This window comes from Berghia stephanieae, chromosome 3 (genome assembly GCF_034508935.2).
Source record: "Berghia stephanieae isolate SIO BIC M18660-M18661 chromosome 3, UCSD_Bste_1.3, whole genome shotgun sequence".
Classification (NCBI taxonomy): Eukaryota; Metazoa; Mollusca; class Gastropoda; order Nudibranchia; family Aeolidiidae; genus Berghia; species Berghia stephanieae.
Window position 1 is genome coordinate 106430995 of NC_088362.1, and position 17386 is coordinate 106448380.

Sequence of the window (17386 nt, forward strand, 5' to 3'; positions counted from 1 at the left end):
CTATCAATTTCCTGCCTATAACAAGATACTTTGTTTAGGCAGTTTAGTGAGAGTGCGAGCCGCTAGCTGAATCGTCGATACAGCCACCCATCGACATTGACAAAAGTTATACACACTCAGATGTTTACAAAATAATAAGAAAAAAAACTTATATTTTAAACGGAAAAATGATTTACAAGGAAAAAATGTTTCTCACAAATAGATAATCCACCCAACTGTTTCCCTGTCAGCAAAAGACCCTTGGCACAGCCCAGCTTAAATCATTTCCAGGACAAGAACACAAAGCCACATGAAAATGACAAATGATGTTAGGGGATAAAAGAGAAGGACAATAATAATTATTCAAATACTTATGAAATTTGTGTTTAATGATATTTACATATATACAAGTACAACAAGACTGGCCCTTTTCCCTCCCTGAACCTTTCCACTTAATATCAATTGTGTCATAGAATCCAATTTAGTTCAAGAGAAAAGGACTTTGCCACAGACCTGAGACGGCAGAGCATCTAGTCGAACGGTATGTTGTGACGATGCTACCCGGCGGGTTTGCGACGGTGCACGAATGCGGACCAGACTTTGCTGATTGGGTCGATCGTCATAACATAGTAGTGTGAAAACCATAAGAGGCTGCTGCTGATTGGGTCGATCGTCATAACATAGTAGTGTGAAAACCATGAGAGGCTGCTGCTGATTGGGTCGATCGTCATAACATAGTAGTGTGAAAACCATAAGAGGCTGCTGCTACAGACCAATCTGCTCTCAAGAGTATTAAAATCAATTATGAGTGTAAATTAAGTTGAATAACCTTCAAATCAAAGTCGAGTGGAATCCACAAAAAGTAAACACCTCTTGATGGTCCTAAACTCTGTTATTTAACCCTCTCCTTGCCACCCATAGGAAAATCGTCACATTCGTTACGATAAAACCAACATTTTTCTTATTCAAATTCTCTTGCACATCATAGAATTTAAAGAAAATGAACAGTGTGTTGTAGAGTGTGTTTTGCTGAAGAAATTATGTATCTCAAGAACTAATTGAGTGATTAAAATATCTTTTTTGTGATAGTTGAGTGTGAAGTTTTGGGGAAAATCTTGACAATGGCTGGTAAGGAGAGGGTTAACTAAGTGTATTGTATTGAAATGGATAAAGTCAACTTTGCTTAAAGTTAAAGTCAACCAATCTTTCTACTCCAGCGATGTTGGCTTTATCAGGTTAGAATCTTGCTCAGATCTGCAGGTCCCACTCTCCAACCAGCAGTGATGCCGGGAATGAGTGTTTGATCTGAGGGTAACCATTTTACAAAAGAACAGTGTCTTACCTAAAGAGGTAGAAGAAATTGTTACTGTTCATTTCACATGACCTAGAAAAAGCTGGCTCCACGGCCTCTGGCTAATTTACTAAAAGTGCGGGACGGATATATCGACACCACCGGTGCTGTGATAAAATATCAACAGAAGTGCTTTGTCCATATATGAAAAAAATAAATAAAGGGAAACCAATGAAAAATAAAGGGATACATCACGAAGACTCCACCTCCAAGAAAAACACTCATTTGTGAGGAAATGTGACAAAGCAGAAAATCAAAGTTAAAACTTTGAAACTTAAAATGAAGCTTATGAGATGAAATTTAACGCATATATCCCTTTGAACAAAAAACGTGTCTGGATTAAAAATAAATGTCTTTCATTCAATCTTTCAAAACCGTGTGTCCCTTCATACATTGTTAAATGATCTCCTTATTAATATGACCATGGTGTATTAAAAAGTCATACAGCTTTCGTGTCTTATTCACATCAATCTTGATTAAAGTTCTAGCCTGGGCCAGCTTGAGACAGCCATTTTTATTGCACTCGTTGATAAGAATCTTGGAGAAATCCAGATAGGCTTGCGGAATAAGACGGACCTCAGAGCAAAGCTGGATTGATGGTGTGAAAAAAAAAAAAATTAAAATAATCATAACAAAAAAATAATAGCAATCAAATTTTCTTTTTCAAAGCAAATGTAAATAACAAAATTCAATAATTTAAAAAATTTTTAATCATTTATAAGCGCAAAACCCACTAAACATGCTCAAATCGCTTTACAAGAGGTCCCTAGCCAACAGTAACACTTAACAAGTAGGTTGAGAAATTATGCCTCTTAGGCAATATTACAATTTTTTTCTGATATAGACATCATTGTTAACGACCAGTCAACCAGGTACACATTTTACACCCGATTACTGTGAGAGAATGTGAGTAAAGAACCACTCAACTATGCGCCGCTCAGAGCAGAACTTGAACCCTGGAACTTCTGGAATGATGGTGAGTGTCATGCCACAAGACCACGTTGCCACACAAATGTCACTATGAAAACCTGTGACATGCAGTGGATTGATATAAATCATTTAATGACCCACTTTAAAATGTCTCATTATTGTCTTGTTATATTTTTATGTTTTTAAGGGTTTTACGGCGCTTGTAACACATTCTTGTCTTGTTATACAAAACATATGTGTGTTGGCCTAGGAAAATATACCAAATGTCGCTGAACCTAGTTTTGAGCTGGAGGGTAATAAACGTAAAAACGGCATTCTGTGGTCAAAATGAGTTTTCTTTCAAAAAACAATAGTTCAACCATCTATCTTTCCTTTCCCAAAAAACATTCTTTTGTATGTTGTGTCATTATATTCTTAAATATATTTTTTATGGGTAAGTAGAAGACATTGCTTCGAAATCTGTGTAAAATTTGATTTTTAAAAATGCATTTTCCCCAATCTCATTTGACTCATGATTTAGCATAAAAAGTTTGGCATATTAGGTATAATTATTTTTGGCATTATATCCCCCTATACTTTTAGATGTTATGTGCCTGAATACTTATTTTTAATGATTTCATGTTGATCATTGTTATTTTTATGTTGATTATGTTAAATTATGTTGTTTTAACTTTAAAGATGATTTTCTCAAAATAATGTTTTTGTACCCAGCTACTGGCGCTGATATGACCTTAATGTGTTGCAAGCGCCGTAATACCCTTAAAAACAAAAAAAACAGTACCCAGCTACCTTTAACTAACCTTATCTTGAAAACTAGTGAAAGTATTGACAAAATTCAAAGACCATTATGATAAGAGATGATTGCAGATTGATAAAATAGCATAAACTCAAATTCCATAGTGGTGGGGAGGGGTGGAAACATTTGGTATGTTTTCCAAGGCCAACACACATATTTCCAATTAAAAATTTGTCACACAAAGTCAGACCTAATTTTCTCAATTAAATGACAAATATTTACTCCAATTTGCAGGTAGTTACAGTGAAAAAACACTAATAACAACTCGTGACTTACCTCCCTTTCAGCATGATTAAGCTTGTCATAGCCAGGAAGACCAGTGATGTCCAAACGAGGTGTTGCTCTGCGAGCTATCATGAAATAATAATAATAATAATAATAATAATAATAATAATAATAATAATAATAATAATAATAATAATAATTATAATACTAATAATAATTATAATACTAATAATAATAATAATAATAATAATAATAAATAATAATAATAATAATAATAATAATAATAATAATAATAATAATAATCTTTAAAAAAAAATATGATTTTGGTCAAAATTGTTCCGTATTGCCAATGTTAAATTTTCATCATTGAGCACAGAATTACTAGGAAAAAAAAATAAATAAAACTATTTTTTACAGACATATACAAGTAACGTGCAGACCTCTTTTGATTTCAGACTAATTGTATCATCCTTTGACACAAATTAATATGAAGAAAATCCGCTAGGTCTTAATACTCAGTCCTCTTTATATTTTATTATTAGATGTTCTCATTTTTATGAAAAGTAAAAGAAATACAAAACTCTTACGAAGAGGAAACGATGCACTATTTGCTTTTCCTGGATTTTCCAGAGCCGCTTGACGTGCCAGCCATGTTTGGGCAGAATTTTCATCCTGAAATGACCAAATGTTTTTTAAAGAAGTAATTATAGGGAAAATAAAGAGAGAAAAAACTGCCATCAAAAGAATTATTACTATTTACCAATCACTGATCTATCACACGACACTAAAAGCAATGATTAACAACATCATTTAGATTGATCAAAGAGAGGCAATTGGAATTTTGGAAAATAAACACATTTCAAATTAAGAATGCCTAATGAAATTATTATCCTCAGATGCAACCAAAAGAAAATAAACAAAACAACCAAAAGTAAATAACTACATCCTCTCCCAAAATAATCATGTAAATGTTGCTGCTCGAAGCTCGAAGAAATAAATAATAATGTGAAATTGAACGTAAGCTTCAATTTAATTACAAAAACAGATCAAATGAACGGATGACCTCATCATTTCATTCATCTGTGGTGTTTCATTCATCCTGTTTTGTTGATTAAGGGGAAACCCGTAACGTTCATTTGATCTGTTTTTGTAATTAAATTGAAGCTTACATTCAATTTCGCATTATTATCTATGCCAAAATAATCACACAATCAAGGAGAGGAAATGGCCAAGAAATAACAGTAAAATTGCATTAGTCTTGTGTTCCAAGGGTCAATTGGTTTAAAAGAGCAACTGAATCAGGTACCAAGGATCTTTTTACTTCATCCTCACCTTCAAATATGACTAGTTTCTGTTATAGATTTTTCTTTTAAAGGATTGTATGAATATTAATTTCTCTAAACCAACCACCTATCAGCTCACTACAGAAAGTTATGTCTCTGTGTACAAAGTCAATACAGGAAGAGATTATGATAACCTCAGAAAATTAGTCACTTCATAATTACCGACCTTGATGTGATTCAGTACATCCTGTAGCAAATGCCTTTTGGATTTGGTCGTGTCTCTACGTTGACGAAGTAAATGAAAGACTTTAATACTGCCAAGTCTTGTCAATCCATTTTTTCTATATTCTTGTAAGCGTAAAATGTCTGACTTCAACTGTTTTTCCACTGGAAACGAAAAATAAGAGTTTGATATTTTTTGTAAAGTTATGGAAAAGCTTTACATTTTATTTGTCACAATTCTGTACTGAAAATTATATTTCAATCACAACACAAAAGACTTAAAATTAAATGGACAATACACATAAGTAATATCGACGCTTTCTTTTAAAAGTCGAATCAGAATCATACATTTTGTCCCTCACTAAGGGAGGTGTTTTTCTAGGTCAACATTCTTTAATCAAAATGCTATTTTATTTGGAACGGAGAATTCATAAGAATGTACAAATGTGACCCATCAAGCAAAATTGGTAATATGTCTAGAAAAATAGGATGAGAAATTTAAGTCGTTTGTAGTTAAAGAACCATATGTGACCCACAGCCTCAAAACAGTATTATGTCAAGATGGTTTAAATAATAAAAATTGATTTTATAACCAGAAATATAAGGTTTTGGAATGATCGAAGGAAAGAGAGCTAGAAGAAGACAAAGAATCACATATCTAAATAACCTAAGAATGGCCAAAAGTGATTTAAAAAGCAACACAGATTTCATGCGTACTGCAGAGGATCATGATTCGTGGAGACAGCTGACAGGCAACGTGCTCAAGAGTACAAGCCACGATTAATCATGATAAGGTTTTGGACAATATTTTTTGTTTGTTTAATCAATAAAAAGAACACAAGTTCCCATGGAGCTAGAAAGTAAAATTTCTTATCTCTGATAATTTTTCCCATGGAGCTAGAAAGTAAAATTTCTTATCTCTGATAATTTTTCCCATGGAGCTAGAAAGTAAAATTTCTTATCTCTGATAGTTTTAATTTCAAATTCACTTTTCGTGATTTACACCTGATTATCTCTTTTTGATGATGTAAAATTATAGATGTTAAGACCATTTAACTAAATTAAATTATCATCAAGTTCATACCAGAAATAGACGATTGGTCACATATGTATTATCAGAACTTTCCATTCTCCTTAATGAATTATTGTCATCAAATGGGCCACTTCAGATATAAATGTCTCATCATACAATAACATTTAACATGGAGAAGTTCAACAATCATTACATTTTTAAAATATGGACCGCTACCGTGACCAAATACTATTTCCACATCTATTGTTAGTCACCTTAGAGCCCTCATTAAATACCACAGTAATGATGATTTTAAAAGATCCCAACCGTTTGTTTTTATAAGCTTCTCACATTTCTAATTTTAAAGATTCCATATCAAGTACAACAAGTAGTTGTCTTTCACAGCCAAAATGACCATGGAGGGCATTTTATCCAAGTTGGCTGTAATATTTAACATACACTTATGATTGCTTGCTTCCCTTTGGACAAGACACTAGTCGATTGCAAAGTACTTTCTGCAAATTCTAATAGTCACAGCTACTCAATCACAATCACTGCGGGGTAAACAGAGGTTAAGAAATAATTTCGACTGCACCCAAGACTAATACCGGATAATTTGCCCGACAGTGAGTGCTCAACCTCCGAGCTGATATGCACCCCCCCCCCCCCCCCCCCAGACTAGAAAGGACATGAAATATTTGTTGGGAATCAACTTTTACAAAACATAGTTGACAAAGCAACAAATAAAGAAAGAAAGAAAGAACATAAACAATTTATTTAATGAAACTCACAAAGCAAACTTTCAAGATATTTGTCAAAAGTAATTGGAGGAAAAAGTCTCATGAAAGGACGAAAGAATTCCAAAGACAGGCTTCTCTCATACCGACGTCTCATCCTACCTGTGGGTAAATATCATATATATATTTATACACATTGGTTGATATCTAATCTTTATTATCTAAGAGTGCTCGATCTGTGGATAAATATCATATATATTTATACACATTGGTTGATACCTAATCTTTATTATTTAAGAGTGCTCGATAGTTGATTAAAGTATATACTGTTATAAAAGTATTTTTACATATTATTGCATACATATATTATTGTATTTTATTGAATATATATATTATTGTGTATTTATTATATTTTAATTATGTACATATAGTATATCATTGCATTATTACAATTTTTATTGAGTTTTATTTTGATCTCGAGAGTAGGGAAGAAAGGTTAGAGAGATTGAAAGAAGTGTTGAAAGTAACAGTGATGCAAAAATTGGATAAATTACTCACCATACCACCTTCTGATATTAATGAGACCATAATCACGTACAAGTCTGTAAAATAAATTGAAAGAAGCAGCTTGGCTTAAATAATGAACATGTTACGACTCATTCTACAAATAAAAGTCAAGTTGAAAGTTAACAAGCACCTGATTCGAATGAATGATACATATATATATATATATATATCTTCCTATTTGATGAACAAAGGTTATCTCATTGATATTTATGGGAGGGGGGTAAAATTTTGATCGTTGGAAAAGAAGAAAAAAAAAAGAGGAAGAAGAAAAATTGAAAAAGGAGAGGAAACAAATAATATATGAAGGAGAGAGAAGGGGAAGATGTGATGAAGGAGGAGACAAAGGAGGAGTGAGATGGAGGATTTTTAAAAAGTCAAAAGAAATCATTAAGAATCTGTGTCACAAGAACCATAATAGATTTTGATTTATAGACTTTTCTTTTTCTATTTTTAATCTGATTTTGTTTCCAGGGTGTCCAGGGAAATCCAAACTTAAAATTTCCTACCTAGAAGTAAAATTTCCTACCAAGTGTTTTATCAATTCTTGCCATACCCACAGTGTTCTATACGCTTAAAAAGACAATCCTACTTAAAATAGGTTTTACCACCTCAATACAATCCATATTTCAAAGTAAGAGCAGAGGTGAAAATGACTGGTCACAAAAAGGAGGAAATTTCTCAGCGCACAGATCATGACTCATCCATGCGACTATAATCTATAGATTTCTTGACAACATTCGGAGAAATTTCAAAAGTTTAAAAACTGACAGCAAAATATAAAATATCTACTTAGAGAATGGTACCATGTGATTATACAATGTCAAGAGCCACCACCCACCCCCATTTTCACTTTTTAAAAATACTCTTATGAATTGTTGGTAGGGATGATGATGTGATGGTAGTTGTAGTAGTAGTAGTGAAGTGGTGGTGGTGGTAGGAAGGATGATGGTATAGTGGTTGTAGTAATAGTGGTAGTGTTAGGGATAGTGATGTGGTGGTTGTTCTAGCAGTGGTGGTAGGCATGGTGATGTGGTGGTGGTTGGAGTAGTTGTGGTGGTGGGTATGATGACATGGTAGACGTGGTAGTTGTAGTGATGGTATGGGATGTGGTAGTGGTGGTTTGTTTTGTTTTTAAGGGTTTTACGGCGCTTGCAACACATTAAGGTCATATCAGCGCCAGTAAAAAGGAAGAAAATGGGATAGTAAAAAGTTCTAGAATTACAATTAAAGCAGCCAAGAGAAAGTAAGACATAGGGAAACTGGGAACAAATAGGGATCAGATGTAGATTCCAAGAGTATACCACCAATGCACTTAGTTTGAGATCACTTATAAGTCTCTCCGGACACAAGCACAAAATCCAACAAAGAAGAATACACTCAAATGCTTGCATTATACATTAAAAATAACAAAGATAACAGAGAGATGATTTACAAGGAAAAAAATATCATCTCCCAAAACAAAAATTATGCATTTGACTGTTTCCCTCCCAGCTAGGACTCAGGCCAAAACCAAGTATTCTCAATCCAAGACAAAGATAGAAAGCATGTTGGAAAACAGATATAAGGGGATAGAAGACACAGTATGTACCCCCCTGCCCACTATGGGAGGTCAGGATCCCCACCCAGGTAGTGGTGGTGATGGGGATGATGATGTGGTGGTGGTGATAGGGATGATGATGTGGTGGCAGTTGTAGTAGTAAAATAAAACTTTGTGCACAGCAGTTGTCCTTCATACATTTGATATCTCATTTTAAGCAAGAAATTCCTCGTTTTTCTCATTTTACAGGAAATTTCACCCTCAATCTCATTTTTTCCAACATTTCCGACCAAGTATGAAATTTCCGACCAATTTCCAACTTTCCGACTTCCCTGGACACCCTGGTTTCTTTTCTAAAACTCCTCTTTTCAATTTCTCTTGCCTTGACTTCAGAACATGTAAATCAATCAAACGGTTATTAAGACATGAGTGCACAGTTTGGATGGACTCCCTTACAAGATAGACAGAGAGAACAATGACTCATCCTCCAGTTCAAAATATTTTAAAAAACCACTGCCATCTCACCCAAAAAACTGACTCCATGCAGTCAAAAATAACAGACCCAAAACTCAAAGATTCTCTTGCACTCTGCATCACTCTAAAATTGAGCTTTATATAGCGCAATATCCACTAAATGTGCTCAAAGTGCTTTACAAGGGGTCCCTGGTCAACAGCAACATTTAACATGTAGGATGAGATATGACGCCTGTTAGGCAATATTACAATTTTTCGGACAAAGACAACGCTGTTAACAGCCAGGTACTCATTTTACACCTGAATACGGTGAGAGAATGAGAGTAAAGAGCCTTTTCCAAGGACTCAACTATGCGCAGAGCACGAGACTCGAACCCAAGACCTTCCGATCCGAAAGCGAGAGTGTCATACCACTAGACCACATAGCCGCCCTCTAGATTGGAAAGCTTTGCCAGGAATGTGTGTGCACAATACACACTCTAAAAAAAGAGTGTTAAAACACTTAACTATTAACACCAACAGTGAAAGATGAATTCTTCTCTCCATCCTTGCAAACCAATGCTCAGAACCGAGTCCAATCCTTGTAATGTACAGTTACAGAAACTTAACAGGCACTCACTTTTTCCTCCATTGCCTTTCTATCAAAGCATTCCTGTATACTTCAAGGACAGAGCATTTCATTTCTGAAATAAAACAACACATAAAAGTCGCATTTCTTCACAATTTGAAGTTGTCTTATCTATAGTATTCACAACAATTTCAAATCCTCCCCCACCCCATTATCTGATATGAATTCAAAGATAAATTAGTGTCCAGAAAATTTGTAAAATACTTCCATGACAACACTAACCTGTCTAACGCTAGGAATCCTATAAAGTTTGAACAAAATAAATAAACAAATAAATATCAACTTAAATTTTAAATATAATAATAAAACTCACAACAGGGAGTTTTTCAGACTCAAAACCAACAACATAATCAACATTAAACCATAAATGCTAATTATCATATATCTTTTTTGTTTAATCAAAGGCTCTAAGTCAACTTTCTGTTCGCCCAAATCTGTCAATATGAATAAAATTAGATGTAATAACATAATTCAGTGCTGATGGTGGCAAAAAATGAAAAAAGAGTAAATATCTGAACAATTGCCTTTAAGCCTTAATTTTACTGAGTTAGCCCCCTTTGTATAGCAAGAGGTGATAAACTACCATTAGAGGGTGGGGAAAAATGCTGCCACTGGGCTCATCAAAGTGTTATGTAAATAAATTGTACTCACCATGCCAACATGGAAAATGGGCAATAAGTAAGTAGAGATTGGGTAAACTGCACCTATTTGTTCCACCACACACCAACTCTTTCACTGCCAGTACAATGATTAGGGGAAATGTCATTTTTTTAAGGGAGGAAATTCCTACTCTGGCAACAAAATCGCGGATTTCCTGGGATCCGATTAAAAAAAAAAACCATCAGCACTGATTATTTTTATTCGTTACCTTTATAAAGATCTTTATCTTTCTCATCATCAGCATGCTTCAATTCAATATCCTTTCCATGAAAATTCTCCTCAGTTTCACTATCATCACTAGAGCTATCATCAGTGTCATTAAATTGCATTTGGCAGATGTCCATCTCAACAAAATTGTCAAACTCTATGTTGAAATCACCACGTGAAGCAGAGTAGCCTCCCATGTCATGCCAGACGTTAGAACCCTCAAGGGGTCTAGGAGGGTTGTCAGATACTGCAAAAATCAGATAGATATATAGGAAAGGGGCGTGGTTATGGTAGATTTCTTGTTTACTTGAATGGCATTTGTAAACAATGATAATCAAAATCAGCCCTAAATGGGGTAATATCAATTACTTTCTGCAAAAATATCCTTATTCTGTTATCGCAATATCATCCTTCATCACCACAGAGGTAAGTCCTCAATGACAACTTGACCCTTAACCCTTGGACCAAGTCCATATGAAATTCCAATTCTTGAAAAAAAAAAAAACACTTTTCATCAATTTTGAATGGATTTATTTATAAAACAAAGAATGTCATCTCTTACAATATCTTAGTAAAAATAAAACTGATACACGCATCAGCTAAGAAAATAAGTTCTAAGACTTAAGGACAAACAGTGCAAGCTACTTAATCCAAATGGCACCATTACATAGAAATTGTTCCAAGTTAAAAGCAATGTTCCATTATATATATCTTGTCGGAATTTTATTATCCATTCTTCACTACATTTAACATTATTATGTGTGTAGTTATGATGGCAGAGGAGAGAGAACGTATTACCCCTGTGATATAACTTCTAATCATACGGAATTACCACTACACATTAATCCTGTTCCACAATAATTCACAGCACATTATACAATTTTTATCACAGCGATATGCCTCGTCAAAAGTAAATCAATCATTGCATCATGACTTACTCTCATTAATCATTTGATGCTCACAAATACTGGCAAATGGCTAGAGTATAACGTATTACTATATTAAAGGGAATGGGTGGTGATAGACTCAATACCAATGCTAATTATCAACTTTTTTGCTCATTCAAAGTTACCAGATGACTCCTTTCTTATTCAGGTTTGTGATTAGTTAGAAAGAAAAAAATTCTTAAAACGATTGTTGAGGTTCTGCGATCATTCCAATTAACTGGCATGTGTTCTAATTATAAATGTAATATTTATAAAAATAAATATAAATATAAGCATAAATTATATTTAGAAATTTTTGTCACACGCATATCGTTCCAGTTAAATGGTTGTTTAAATACTGGCTTTGACTGCCTTAGCTAAATTTGTCCCAAATTAAGTCATCATGAAAATGAATGGAATTCAAAAATCAAATCCATTTCCAAATAAACATACAAAATTCCATACAAGACCACTGTCAAATTTCAATGCTTTAAGGATTTTAAGATGAGACAACTTACATTTATATATGATAGGAGCCCCTCTGTCGGTGACATGACTGTCTGGAAATTCTGCAGAATAAGCAACAAGATATGATTATATTGAGTCAAACATTGCACTATTACATGTAACAAACTTTCTAAAATTTGAGAAAGATGTTTTACAATATATATTTATTTGAAACTGAGAGAAAATGTTATTTGATGTCAAAACAGTCATCCATTCTCTTTCTGAACAAATATATTGTATAATCACCGTTAAAACGAATTTTCCTCCGTTACTTTTCAACTGCAGACCTCATTGTTTCTACCAAAAGACAGCATCAGCTTCACAAACCTTGGTTAAAACTGTTAAATTTGATGGCAATTTGGACATGAAAGAGTTCAGAATCTATCTTGTGCAGTCGAGATTATTTCTGGTACTGAATTGTTAGATCTGACAGAAAGTACTTTGTAATCAGACCTCATTGTCTATCTACCAAAAGAACAGCATCAGTCGATTCACATATTGTCACCTATCGCTTCAAAACCATGGTTAGAACTTGGTCATGGCATAATTTGGACATGTAAAGGATCTCAAATCTATCAGTTGGTGCAAGTTACGAGACTTATAACGTTGTGCCTGGGTATGCTGAAATTATGTAAGATCTAGACATAAGTACTTCTCGTAATGATACGTATTGCATCGACTATTAAAAGACTAGCAAGTGATTGCTAGTGTCCACTATCGCTTCAGAAACCAGGATGAACTTTGGTTCCATTGGTTCTTTTGGATCTGAAGGACTACTAATCATAAGTTAGAATTAAATCAACCTCACCTACACAGGGCTGGCTAATCAAATTATGTAAATAGACTGTACTCACCAGGCAAAGGACCCTTTGGGCTGACATGACTTAAATAAGTCTTCAACTAAGACTATTAGCTAATTGAAATAACACGTATGTAAATAGTAAATTAAGAGATAAATTAAGTAGTAAATATCAAGTACAGTTTGCAAAAAACACTTTAAGTCATATGAGTCAAAGGACAGGGAATTTTTCTTTGGAAAAAGCATTTTTTTTTTTTTTTGTTAATTTTGAAAATGAAAACAAAAAAAAAAGGAAAAAAAAAAATAATGTAAAAGAAAGAAGATAACTTTCAACAAGTTAATGGAGGTAATATAACTGAATTCAATAAAAAATAATCATATTTACCAGTTTCCAAAGCCATTTTCTATAATTGCCTCCAGTAATGTTATCTCTTCAGCAGCTGTCCATTTATCATTGTAAATGGAAAAATCATATTTCTGAAATGAGGCAATTCAAATTGTAAGAAAATGCATTCATTCCAGGTAAACTTGAACTTGCCTGTATATTTATCTACCATTGCTGCTACAAACTGCCATTTTATGACACCTTATATAATTCTCTTATATCTTCAAGTTTTTCACAGCAACCACTTGCTGTCAGTAGTCAATTTTTTTTTTGTGATCTTGAGTAAACACTATGAACAGATTCAAATTCAACTATACAAGGTGTGTTCAGTAAGTATCTGGACCATACTCATTACGCAAAATTTACTCACTGAGTGGACTATTCTTCATTGGGTCCTCCAAAGTAGTCTCCTTGTGAGTTGAAACACTATTTTCAACGATCATGAAGAGAACAGAACACCTCCCTGCAGCTCCTTAATGGTAAATATGTTTAACACCCTATGAAATTCTCTCTAACAATTCTTTCAGAACAATGTCACTTCTGTGCCATTTAAAGTTTCGGGACAGAAAAAAGTCACATGGTGCAGTGTCAGAAACGAATAGAGGATAATCAATTATGTTCATGTTCTTTGTGGCCAAAAACAGCTAAACTAAACTGCTAATGCTGAATGTGCAGGGGTGTTGTCGTGGAGTAAAAATCATCTTTGCAATGCCCAAAGCTGTGCATGCGTGTGGTCGCTTTCTTCTGGCCTCTCTCAAAAAATGCCACAAAACATCTATGTAAAAATGGTTGTTCACAGATTGATCGCGAGGTATAAATTCTTGAGAAGTTATTCTTTTGTAGTCAAAGAAAACACTGAGCATGGATTCCATTGTGCTATTTACCTGACTGACCTTCCATGGAGGCAGCAACCCACTTCCATTGTGATGACTGCATTTTTATATTTGGTTCATAGCAGTAAATCCATGTCTCATCAACGGTGATTATTGTCTCGAGATCAAGATGCAATTCACACCGACATTCAAAAGGTTTTTGCAAATGCATATCCGATTCTATTTTTTCTCTGGTGAAATTCAAGGCATAAACTCTCCACTTCCTGTACAAAATCAGCTTACAAAAGGCTTTCAAATGAATCGCAGTGAGACAAAGGATCCCCTTCTGATAACCTTCAGCAACTCAATAATTTTGAGTGGAAGCAAATGAAATTTTAAAATATACGCAAAATTAATTTGCATCATTCAAAATAAAGTGTTCAGACATTGGTGGTACTCTAACACTAACAGTACATCTGTGATCAGACTAATCCAGATAATTATTAAACACACCCCACAGAATATAGATAGCTCTAATATTAGCTCAATAAGTTTATCTGATTCCACCAGGGCAACCTAGTCTACATATATATCAATCAAAAATAGACATTACATTGCACTCCAAGATTAATGATGTTCTTTATCATGCTAAGTTGACAATTGATTGATTTGAATCTAATTTGTTGGACACCATTATCTAATAAATCATCAATTTGCCATTAAATAATCTAAATAAATACCAATATCACAATCCAAAAGTATGCTACAAAATTAAATAAGTTGATAGACAAAATTTAGGACTTTTAAAGAGCAAGATTTTGTGTTTGGACTCACCACCACAGCATAGGGATGATCATTCTCATGACTAGAGAACTCCACACCCATAGCAAAGCATGATTTGCAAATGTTTACTGATGGGTCACATGCAGCGCATCGAATATATGGAACCTCTAGAATATTACTGCAACTTGAACAGGTTGATGGCAACAAATTGTAAGACCCAACCTCTTCATTTGTATGACTGGCCATGGTCTGGAAATAGAATAATTTTGGACATAGGATAGAAATTGAATACAAATTTCAAAGCTATGTATGGGCAAGGTACACTTTTGTGTCTAGAAATAAAAGCTTCTATCAAAACTATCCAAATACAATCTATTCACTTCCTTTAGTTCAAGTTTTGAGACTAATTGTGGTTTTCTTTCATGTTTGTCATCTGATACAGAAGAAAAAAAAAGAATAAATTAAAAATAAAATAAAACAATAAGTTTTGTAATATCTTATGACATAAATGTAAATTGCTTTTTATCGAATTGATACAAACTGCTTTGTATACAACAAAGCTCTGAACCTTTCTAGTATGTATCTCTAACATCACCCGCATGACCAGTCAGTCAATACAGCCGTTGATTTGTACATAAATGCATTTTCTTTGTAACTGTGTTCAACTAAATAAAGCGACAATTTAAAAAACGATTATCGTTGGTGTTTTTCTTAAATTAATAAGTAATTAAATGCTTCGAGAACACAACAGTTACCCCGTAAAAAAAGTTAAGACTTCATGTTAAGTTAACACACAAAAATGATCATGAAGCTAAATGAGATTTGAACATTGTAAGTAGAGAACAATTCTGGTATGAGCAAACGAAAATAATAAATAATTGCTTCACAGTTCAAACAAATGGCTATGATCTTTAGGTGGGTTAGATTTGCACTTTATTTCAAATTTGAGAGGGAAGGATATTGGCTTTGTTTGAAAAATAACAAACACTTTTAGGGGTTTCTTCCACTATCTTTTAATCCAGGGTCAACTCCGTAGTTCTTTTATTCCATGACATATAAATATAAAGAAAAACGTCTTTCTAAATAACACTGAAGAAAATTTTCTGCATTTAATATAAACTGAAAAAAGTAGTATAGACAGTTACATCACTTAATCTGACTTGCCAATTTTTCAGAGACAAATTTGGGATATTTTTAAGGCATATATATGATCTGGGGTTCAAAGGAAGATGATAGAAACTATGCAATAGACCACTTTTTTCTGGAGTGGTGGATAGCGCTGAATGTAAAGCACCTCTTTCTTGGCTAGACAGAGTCAGAGGTGCATAACAGTCTATACCTGGGCTCAACCTCCCATTGCCGCAAAAGTTTTTATTCTCAATTGTTTTCTGGAATTTGCCAAAATTCTCTGCTCACTTCATTTCTTAAAAACCTGCTCCACTCACAGGGAATTTTCACCCAATATCAGAGTATTCTCAATATCTCAATCATCTCGGTGTTGATGACAAAACACATAGCTCAATGTCTAGCTCACCACTAGACTTTCATGGAGGATTGATACCTCTTTTTTTTAGGTGGTTGAGAATGTTAATTGTAAAGCATCCCTCTCATGGCCAGGCAGAGTTGCCTTAACAGTTGAGTCCTGGGTTCAACTCCCCATCGCCACAATATTCTGTTATAATCATGAAAATAAACTTATAAAAAATAGAGAATTTCATCCTTGTCTGAGAGTTTCTTTGTTGATGGAATTTAGCCGTCATCTTTTCGCACTAGTGTCAATTTTTACAACACATTGATTTTCTTAATCAATTTATCAGATTAAACTTGTTCTTATGCTTCAGGTGGCCTGTAGTTAATCTGTTTGAAAGTATCTTTCATTTCTATTAAATTCTATTTCACATTTAAAAAAAAAAAATAATAAGGCTCATTAAAATTTGTCGTTAATTTGTGATGCTTAATAAAATAAGTTTTTATAATTATTTCCCACTTCACCAATTTAGCGGGTCATAAATTTACTTTTATTATGCAATTTTTTTTTTTTATCGTGATCTAACTATATTAAGTCTTTTCTCTCACATATTGAAATGTTTTAACAATGTGCTGACTGTTCACCATATTGAACAATTTTTTTCTTTGTGGCATATGAGAATATTAAGGAATAATTGTCAGACCTTTGTGTTGACAGGAAATTAACTGTCGATTGGACAAATGGGTTAAATTGTAGGGATTGTCTTGTCTTGTCATTAAATTGCAAGATAATTGCAACTCAACTGTACTGTGAGTATGGTCGGTCTGGTAGGAACAAATGGACGAACCTAGGCTTTAATTCATTGCACTTACTAATAATTCGTGAATGTCAGTTATGGTGATTTCTTGGCAATAATCATAACTGAAACTTCACAGTCAAAAAAGTTTAAATCAAACAAATCATGATAATATATCATGAGTGAATATCTCATCCCATCGATAATTCGTTAATATGAATGACGATAAGTGATAAGTCGAGCGCATCTACATATTGAAAGTTGGAAGTAAGTTGAAAAAGAAACCGGAAATGAAGTACAGA

General features: G+C 33.7%; 1 protein-coding gene across 1 annotated transcript; it reads right to left on the reverse strand.

Moving 5' to 3' along the window:
• Positions 1-347: 347 nt before the first annotated feature.
• Positions 348-17338, reverse strand: LOC144969424 (transcriptional adapter 2-alpha-like). Its single transcript, XM_078908535.1, has 13 exons — positions 17161-17338; positions 14872-15069; positions 13226-13317; positions 12896-12915; positions 12053-12103; positions 10610-10855; positions 9733-9796; positions 7094-7137; positions 6590-6697; positions 4791-4951; positions 3869-3953; positions 3333-3406; positions 348-1918 (listed from the first exon to the last, which is right to left on the reverse strand). Exons 2-13 carry the CDS (start codon positions 15064-15066, stop codon positions 1727-1729), a joined length of 1332 nt encoding a protein of 443 aa, XP_078764661.1. The 5' UTR covers positions 15067-15069; positions 17161-17338; the 3' UTR covers positions 348-1726.
• Between the last annotated feature and the right edge of the window lie 48 nt (positions 17339-17386).